We start from the raw sequence: 10,176 nt of genomic DNA, 5'->3' as shown, positions 1-10,176 counted from the left end.
GTGTTGTGTGTTTGCGTTTCATTTTCCCCTTGTTCTCGTCTAACAGCATTTCATTGAAACATATTTTATTTTATTTTACATAATTAACCACATGCATGGAGTTGGAAATGAGCGCATTATACATAAATAGCACCGTGTCATCCTCGATATTGAAACGATTATTAAAACCTGTTGGAATGACATCACAAAAAGCTCAAAACACGAATTCCATTAGAGAAACATTAATTAGATCATCGTTTTGAGCAACGCACACCTTTTAAATATATATGTCACCAGTTGTTTGACTAAAGGTAAAAAAGTCAACAAAATTAACATGATCATAACATCCCCGAAATTACTATATTTCAACCCCCTTGAAAATTCCAACCTTCAAAGTCCAATAAAATGTCCTAATTTATCGAGTTATTTTTTAATCCAGTAATTTACTGATCAGGTGTAAATTTTGTCGATTTTTCTAGACCTTGTGCCAACTTTGACCTCTGAATCGGGAAATTTCTTGAAATATTTTTAAAATCACATGACACATACGGTCGACGAATGCAAACCTTTTGACGAGTTGTTGTGCTTATTTATTTATTATTTTGATAAGCTGCCAAAGAGTGATGGTGATGATTTCACACCAGGATCTTACTTAAAAGTCAAGCTCGTGCAGTTGATGGTGCGGTTGCTGGTGTTGGCAGATTCTCAAGTGGTTGGACGTGTGCGGTGAGGACGTGGAGGCGTGATTGAACGCCGCCGCGCCCGACACGCCGTAGTGCACGTTGTCCTTGCAGCGGACGCTGGCGCTGCGGTACACGTAGCTCGTGCCGCCGTTGAACGGCGTCAGGATGCGGCCCTTGCGCGACTTGTCGTAGTCGCTCAGCTCCACGTCGTTGCCCGCCATCGAGCTGTTCTCCGCGGCCGACGGCTCCCACTGCCGACGCGGACACAGGATCCGCAGCCGCTGCCGGAACTCACGTTTGAACTTTTCCTAAACAAACAAAAATTATGCCCGAAACTAATTTAAAATTGACTTTTTCACTCAAAATAAAATGTAAAATTAGAATTCCTTTGCGTTTATTTTTAAATTTTACAGAAATTTGAATTATTTACTGTTGAAATTATTTAAAATTTATAAATGAAGCAAAGGAAATTTAATTTAACATTTCAGCCTTGCAGTTGCTATCGATGGCCTGAGATTCAGATTATTTTGAATTAAAAATATACTGCTGATGAGGCCATAGAGGGGTAAAAACAGCTACTGTCCTCCGTTGCTTGATAATTTCTCTCTTCAACTGCTCGTTTTTTTATTAGTCACTATCCATCAGAGGAAAAGGTGTCGGAATTAAAAATTTTGTTTCAGAAAGCCAATAGTATTAAAATCTTGTATTTTTTTCGTACAAATAAATGTTTTTAGCTCTGAATTTTGTAATGGCTATAAAGTTGAGTTTTTAAAAGAACAGGAGTTTTCAGGGATTAAGAATAGCCGAACAGGTTTAAAATATGTAGAAACTCTCAACTCATCCTTTTTTTTTGTCAAGATTACTAAAAAATTATACCGAAGCAGACCTTCTTTTTATCTCGACTCCCAGCCTTAAATTGAATCAATAAGAAGGAAAAAATTCTAGTGGTAATTGGTAACAGTACCCGTCGTAAGCAAAACAATTTGGAATGTTTGCTTTATGAAAAAAATTCGGCGCATTTCTCCTTAATTGGAGCTGAGCGTATGCTGACAAAAGCTGGCACGCTACCTACACGCGACGCAATTAATTTTTTCTACTTTGATAACATCTAGTTTCTGCTTCTGTGCAGGTTAAAACAGGTCAATGAAGCCTGGAAACGCAACAATAAATTAACAGTAAGTTTTTTATATGCGTATGGAATTTCTGTTGGCTTTTAACATATTTCTGTAGCCTGAACTGGCATTAACTTTCGAAGCCAATTAAAATCACAAACAATTTCATTTGCCATATTTTTTTTGTTCAGAATAAACGTCGAAACAAAAGATAAAACTGGTGCAAACACTATTGAAAATGTAATAAAGTAAATACTGTAATTGATTTATTTCCATCAAATTGATTCAAAATAAAAACCTATTAACTGCCGTTATAGGGTACTGGTGCGTTCTTTTTTTCTATTTTTGCAGAAAAAAATCCTCCCACCTCGAGAAAATAGGACGCCAATTAGGACTGTTTGTGAAAGACACACGGAAAAGTTTCCTAGAACCCTCTATAAGACCCTTCCAAGAGGATTAACGTACGTCTAGAAGGAGTTCTGTTTTTCACACGCTGAGGCAGTCAAAACAACCGCCGAAAACAAATTAATTAAGTCGCGCAGAAGGGTGCTCTCTGCTCTGTGTGTGTGCCATTATCGATCGAGAGCTGCACACGGCTGGATTCTATTGTGCACAATTAAGTTAAGTGCAAACGGCTAATTCCGCGATAACGAGACTGTAATAGTAGAATCGAGCAACCAATACTCACATTGTAAATGCCGTAGATAAACGGGTTGTAGCAACTGTTGCTCATTGCCAGCCAATCGCAGCAGAACCAAATGATGTTGATGTACTTGTACCTGCAACACGAACAAGCCGATTGCCATTACAAATTATGTATATGTCGCTGACGGGAATCATGCATGTCTCCTTTGATTAATTAGCGCTGCCAGGCACGAATGCTTCAAACTCTGTAATGCGGTTATTGAGGAATGACGAGGAGGGTGTTCTCGTTCTCGATTCACGCAGGCGGAAATTCGGTGCCAACTTTGCAGAGTGAATTGGCTGGTTTCAAGGGAGACGCAGGTTTTTTTTGCACGCGGCTCGGCAAACAATGGAGTGTGCACCCCATTACAACAGCAATCCCCACTAGAAATTTGCGGCTTACCCGTTTATCTGGGGGTAGATGTCCTGGAGCACGTTGTAGCTCTGCAACGGCAGCCAGCAAATGGCGAATATGGCCACGACGATAACCAGCATTTTGATGACCTGAAACCACCAGAGAGGGCCAGCTTGCATTAATTATTTAGATTTTGTGTTTTAGGCGAGAACAATGGCTCCTTTCTAAAATTAATAATTTAAGCCGCTATGTACACAAGCCAGCCGTGCGCGGTTCTTTAGGCATGAACTAATTGTAAACGTTGGATTTTGTTTGTACGTTCCCAACATATTCGCCTTTCCCCAAAACGTGCTGGCTTTGACATGGTGTATGGGAAAGTTTTATTTTTTCAAGCAGAATAATCACACCAGGAAAATTTGGTATGAACAGAAAATAATTTAACATGCAGTCAAAGAGTATAGAGGGGAGCAGGATACAACTAAATAAATAAAAATAAAATTTCCATGAAAATAACTGTTTGCATTTCGACGACCACTGTTTGAAGATGTAAAAATCACGATTTTCTTTGCTAAATGGAAAACTTTCATCACAAGCGCCACAGAGTGTTCGATTGATTACAATGAGAGAAGACAAGATCGAGTGAAAAAAGCATAGCCACTTATAAATGATCGGGAAAATCATACATAGTTGTTTAGCCGCAATTTGTTTTTTTTTTCAAATTAAAGTGGAATGATACTGGGCAACAATTGAAAATTATTTAAATTGTTGGATGCCTTAAACAATTGACCGATAAACAATTTGTCCAACAATTTGCAATAATAAAAAAATGACCTTCCTACAGTAAAAATTCAAAATTTGCCAATTTTCTCCAAAATTTACAGTACTTGAACACATTTTCTTGGCATATTCCGATTCCTCTCGTCGAGATGTATCCAACGGTGTATGCCACTTATTGGGGAAACTCTTGGTTTTGAAATTAAATCGGGTTTCAAGTAAGGAGACAGCCATTACCATTTGAAAAGCACGGTAACTTTCCAGCCAATTTCCTCAAAAAATTACAGTGCTTCTTAGGTCAATTTAGGCTTTAACTGAATCCTAAGAGATGAGTTTATGCATTGGCAACAAGCATTTTCCAGGCTTTTCCAGTATCATTCCTCTTTTTAAATTTGCATGCTACTTTTTTCAACAAGTAAATTATTGACAATGAGTTAAGTGGATTAGTAATGGGCAGCAATTGAAAATCATTTGAATTGTTGACTGCTTGCGGTTGATCAAATTTACTTTAAATTAAATTAAATTTAAATTGTTATAGTTTAAACTATCTGTTCTGCAGTGTGCAACAATTAAAAAAGGAACTTTCCAAAAACTTGACTTTATTATTGTGGCAGATTTTGATTCCTCTCGTCGAGACCCATGCACTCTTTTTGAAGAAAAAACATTCGTGGTGAAATAAAATAAAATTTAAAACAGGGATACAGTTGTCAAGAATTATACAATTTTTGCTTTGGCAAGAATGATACCATGACGGTTATTTTTCTAACCATTCCTCTCATACCAAGGTCTTTTCCTTTTTACCGTTTCATGTCGCTTTGGAATAATTATATTTTTCCAACGACCCAGCAATGTACAAGAAAAGAACTGAAGCGGAACGAAAAAATCTGACTCTCATCACAATTAGAGCGACGGCTATGCAATCAGTTTCGCTGCCGCAAAGAGCGGGTTGCATAACTCGGCCAGAATGTCCGTTGAAGCGATTTTATTGGAGAAATAATTGCTGCACGCGAGAGCAGATCAAAAGGTAATCTAATCGATCCATTAAGCGCGCCTGCAGTTTGAAATGCGCCGACGATAATTGTCGCTGAAGGGCAGGAGGCGCCGCGTAACCAGCCATGCACACTAACAAGCTAACTGGCGTCACCGCATAGAAAATCACTAGGCCATGATATCACTGCCGCCGACAAAGTATGCACGGTACGTTATCGTGATGCCTAGCACCACACACGATCTAAATTGCATATTGAAGTAATTCCGAGCGGTAGCTTGACACCGTTGAAGAGAATTCGCCAAAGGAGCTTTCGCAATTTTGTCCATCCCGCAACGCAAAGGAAAAGGGTATTATAATAATAATAAGTACTTTGAGCTCCTGTCGAGTGGAAATATATTCGTGCTGCGACACGATATCACGGTGGATAGTACGATGCTGTGAGTCGGATTTTATTACACTACAAGGTTTCGGATTTATCTTTAGATGTGTTCTTCCCATCTAACCTCTGGCATTAAATTCTGAAAATTGCCCACCGTTGGTTGGTACACACACACGCGTAATTCCTTGGGGGTTAAAGGATCAGATAAACATGTCAAATGATCCTGAAAGTAACAGGATAGATTATGATAAACAGGTGTAATAATTTTTTGCTGTGGGTTATATTCAAGCAAGTTTCATATTTATTTAATCTGATGAAAGTGAATAACAAATAATCCCAAAATTCCATTTAAAGTCAGACTTGAATGTTATGAGCGAAATATAAGCGGTGAATAAATTGAAATATATGGCCAAATAATCCCAACGAAGCTCGTGTTTCGTAGAGCATTGCAAAACCCGAATATTTCCCCAACAAAAGTCTCAAAGTTTTCACTACTCGAGAAGTTTCTGCTACTGCTTAAAGCCCTATTTCATGAATATTTATATAAATTTCCTAGATTATAATGCACGCATACGTAATGGATTTGTATAAATTCTAATTTTTATTATTTACTTCACGAGCCGTGACCCGAGAAAATTCTAGCAATAAAATTCTGTCTTTTGGTAGCTTTGAGAGAATTGCAGAATTTTCAAATCGTTGTGATATGAATCAGAGATTGCCAACTAAGTAATTTAAAAAATATCACATCCAAATTTAAGCCATTAGAAATACAAAAACTGTTATACGACCCTAGATAGCCATTGGATATTTGGGGGTTGATAGCCCACCAACCCTAATTTACCATTTTTTTTACCTCCGTTGTGAAATTCGTTGAATGGAGCGCTCCCCGCAATTACATTTTTATATTTTTCATCTCCTTTCTGGCTCTCGTCCCCCTCCGGTGCCGTTCATATTTCTTTTAATCATAAGCTTTTATCACTCTCTTTTACACTTTCTCTTATATGCTATTCAGATTTTTAACCCTACCCTTTTTCCCTCTATAAAGGCCAAAAGGTGGTAGTTTGGGGATTTTTATTTATAATTGAATAGAAGTTATTTATGATCAAGTGGATAAGTTTCTGAAAGTGCAAAGCGACATGATTTTTATCTTTACTACAATAAACGGGGTGGAACGGGGATGAGAAATCCCTCAATACCATTCAGCTATAGTTAGGGCAAGTTGAGACGAGTTAACCGGTGTGCAGTTTTTGCAATTCTGACAATTATTGGAACTTTTGTCCAGATACCTAGGTCAACGGAACGATCAGACTTTGTTATTTATTTTTATAGAGATAATCATGCTGGAAGGCAAAGTTCTAGTTGTAAAATAATTAAATCTCAAAAGTTATTCGACGACTTTTTGAACTCCGATTATCTCTCTTTATATATTATATGTTTTCTAATTTTTGCCCATCTTGGTATACGTACTGATTAACGCAGATTATTTATAAATGAGAGCATAATTTGTTCGGTCATTAAATCACTTTTTTCAGCAATTTATAAATTAAAAATCGGTTTCTCGAACACGCCAGACCTTTCTACATTAAGAAAATCAGTTTCTGTTAGAACATTTTTATCACAATATAAAAGTTACTAAAATTTCTGTCAGGAAATAAAAGAAATAGAGCCTGTTTTACTACATTAATTCATGGCTAAAACAATCGACTCTTCTAAAAGATATAGACTTTAAGGCTCCCCAAAGAGAAGAAACGTTAGTGTAAAGTGTAAGAAATAATTTAAATTTTAATTCAAATTTTTCCCCGGTTGAAAATGTAGGCTGCTCAAGGTATAATTAAGATTTTACAGCAATTTTAAAATAAAAACATTCACATTTTGGAGACGAATTTTGATTTTCTTACTCCTTTTTGTAATAATTGTACTCACCCTCTTCTTGTTGCGGAGTAGGTTGGCGTCTCGCATATTCTCTGCGTTTCCCGGGGCCCTGGAGCCCCAGAGGCGGAGTCCCATTCTGGCGTAGACGACGCTGATGACGCAGAGGGGCACAAAGTACTGCAGCGCGACCAGCACCCTGCGGTACAGCATCATCTGCTCGGGGGTGAGGTTCATGTTGTAGCAGAAGGGCTTGGTCACGCCGCCCTGGTGCAGCTCGGTGACCCGCATGGCGATGGTCATCGGCAGGGCCAGCCCGCCGCCCAGCACCCAGATGGAGGCGACGGTGAGGCGGGCGCGCAGGCTGGACGGTCTGGCGCCGCGCAGCGGCTTTATGATGGCCCGGTGCCGGTCCACGGCGATCGCAGTCAACGTGAAAACCGACACGTTAACGCTCAGCACCTGCGAACACGAAAACGCCGCCGCCGCACACAATGAGCTGCTTTTTATTAAAAGTGGCTTGGTGTTTGGTGTGCTGGAAATCAATGAGAGAGAAAGAGCTTTTTCAGTGACGGCCGCCGCACTCACTCTGGCTGATGGGTTTTTTTCTTGTGCGTTCCAAGGACGATGAGAGTGTCGGCAACATTGCCCACGTTTGCATTGTTGGAAAATTTCACAGAGTACATGACTCTCCGACTTTCTTTTGAAATTGATTTCTGTACGGGATTGGCGACTTTTGACGGCTGACAGCTTTTTCTCACTAGCTCAAGAACAGTAGACTAGCTTCAATTGCCATTTGAGAGACATTGAAACGAGTGTTTCTGACACTCCATTTTACCAGTTTTATTTTTTGCCCTTGAAAGGGTTCGAGAAACTCCAGAAATCATAATTTATCAATTTATTTTAAGCTTTAAATCGAGAAAATAAAAGTGTTGAGCTCTGTTTTTGCTCCTAAATTATTTAGTTACTTGAAATATCATAAATATTGCACATTTTATTTCCAAGAACAACTGGATTTTAGCCAGAGAACGAACTATTTTGACCAAAAACGAACAAATTTCCAAAAGTCAAGTCTATAAACTAAATATAGGATCATTTTTGGCCATGTTGATTAATTTTCAAATTGAAAATATTTCTAAAAATCCATTAATTTGATAAAACGACCGACAGATGAAAAAAAAACTAAGTTCCATTTCTCCGTCCAGACTCAAAACAATTTTGCAGTCAACCAAAAACAAAAATCAATCAATCTGAAAACAATAATAACAATAACTTAAATAATCCTTGCTCTTTTCCACCGCATAGTTCCAAGAAAAAAAATTATCTGGATAGCACAATAGCAGCAGTAAACCCGAAAACAGAGGAGAAATTTCTCTGTAAACATCAACTATTTATTTAGATTTATAAGCAGAAATGTAAAATAAACAAAAAATAGTGCCGTAGCTTTAATTTGTGAGGAAGTGTAGATGGGTGGCTAGAAAATTTTCAACGCAATTTTCCGTGAAGTGAAAATCATGCGGTGGACGTGTCAGGAATAGCATCATTAGTTAAAGAACACGTACACGGAAATTTCCGGCATGTATGTGTAGGAAAAGGGAAAGCAGATTTTCTCTCTTTGAAATACCTTCCAATCAAGGATAGGATTTTGGGCTGTCGAATTTTCGTAAGGGGGAGTTTTGTCGCATAGAGAGGGGGCGAGTGACGGGTTTTAATCCGAAGCTCTTACAATTAGGGCCGAAACTAGTTGCTGCGTCTAATACGATAACGAGTGAGATAATTCTTCCCCTCAATTGTCCGTTTTAAGCCGTCCATTTAAAGTCAAATCACACACAGTAGAGCCCATAATAGAGCCATTGTGCTAATTTTCCTTCGTATAATGAATTTAAACTCTGAGAGTGTGTGTGTAATTGTTCCTAATTTTTCCTTTGTGTGTGTCACATACGGAATAAATTAAGATTAGCCTGAAATGAGTTTAACTGAGCAACCTAGCATTAAATGAATGTAATTTGTATCCGTTCAGCTGGACACAGGGCTGTAATAAAAAGCGGGAAATTGCTCAACTTGGACTGCGAAAACGCTGCGGTCGTAAATCCGTCTGAAATTCCAAGCCCTACAGAATCAGAGGGGCTAAATTCAGCGATGCAGAAAATTTGCGCTCTAGGATAGGAATTTCTCATTTATGAAATCATAAAACACCAAGTACACCTCACTCTCTAGGAATTTTTCGACAATAGTTGCTCGGCAGACCAAAAATCTAATAAACGAAGGATTTATGGAAAACTTTCAGGCACAATCACTGCAGTACGTTCTGCTTAAAGACCACTGCGAAGTTGGAGACATTTATATGCGTACAAAGTCTCTCGTGTTTTTGCGTAATGAAAGATAACCGTTAAAAAGCGAAAAGCGTCGGGCTGCCTTTTTAATTACAAGAAGACTTACTCGCAAGGGCGGAATTTTCATTTGCGCACGTGTACGTGACTCTCTGTGTATTTTCCCAAGCGCGAAGAGTGAATTTCGCTGTGAGGGCTGCTGGGCGGCGTGTTCATTATGCGCGAGTTACGGACTGCTCACGCGGACAAAGGAAAAGCAAGTCCGTTAAAGAGGGATTTGTAATAATGAACGTGTTCAAGAATCTCTCGAAAAGTTTCATTCGGCAATTATTGTGCGAAGAGCAGAGCCAGAGGCGAAGTTTCGGACAATGAGGTCGCCCGGCAACTAATTCTAAGTAGTTTCTTGTGTGAAAAACTGACCTGAACAAAGGGACAAAAGGCGCACATGAAGTGGGGCAGGTTCCACCTCTGCAGGAGGGCTGCTTGGAACTGGAAAGGCACGGAGAAGAGGCCGATGGCGATGTCTGCCATGGCTAAATTCGCGATGAAGCAATTGGTAGCGCTGCGCTGCATCCGCCTGCTGCAAACGATCACCCAGATGACGAGCGAGTTGCCCACCACGGCCACCACCGAGATGGCTCCGTAGCAGATGGACAGCAGCACGACCATCGCTGTTGGCACTTGGTACAGCGAGCCCTCCTCCAGCGCCGCACACTCGGCGTCGTCCGTCCAGTTCGCAGAGGCGCACAAATCGTCGTATTCGGACGTCGTGTTCATTTTTGCTGACGTTTGACTGCAACAAATGAGATTTAAAATTTAAGCAGATGAGTCTTTTCTATTTAATCACATAAGCTTGATAAAAAAATTAAAGCTCATTAGCGGGGCTGTGATTTTTGTTAAACTAACAATAAGTCTTATTTCGGAACAAAATTATCAATTGAAGATGGTCTATTGGTTTAACTGTGTGGGTGTAAGGTTCTTCGGCTGCGTGAAAATCAAAACTTCCCAACAAATTTCTTG

At 39.3% G+C, this 10,176-nt stretch overlaps 1 protein-coding gene across 1 annotated transcript; it reads right to left on the bottom strand.

Moving 5' to 3' along the window:
* Positions 1-127: 127 nt before the first annotated feature.
* On the bottom strand, positions 128-9,945 carry LOC135943175 (neuropeptide Y receptor type 1-like). Its single transcript, XM_065489623.1, has 5 exons — positions 9,577-9,945; positions 6,881-7,288; positions 2,862-2,962; positions 2,463-2,553; positions 128-970 (listed from the first exon to the last, which is right to left on the bottom strand). The coding sequence occupies exons 1-5, from the start codon at positions 9,931-9,933 to the stop codon at positions 632-634; spliced, it is 1,296 nt and encodes a 431-aa protein (XP_065345695.1). The 5' UTR covers positions 9,934-9,945; the 3' UTR covers positions 128-631.
* Positions 9,946-10,176: the final 231 nt, after the last annotated feature.

Source organism: Cloeon dipterum, chromosome 4, assembly GCF_949628265.1.
Source record: "Cloeon dipterum chromosome 4, ieCloDipt1.1, whole genome shotgun sequence".
NCBI lineage: Eukaryota > Metazoa > Arthropoda > Insecta > Ephemeroptera > Baetidae > Cloeon > Cloeon dipterum.
Note: the sequence above shows the minus strand (reverse complement) of the source record. Positions and strands in the feature narration are given on the sequence as shown.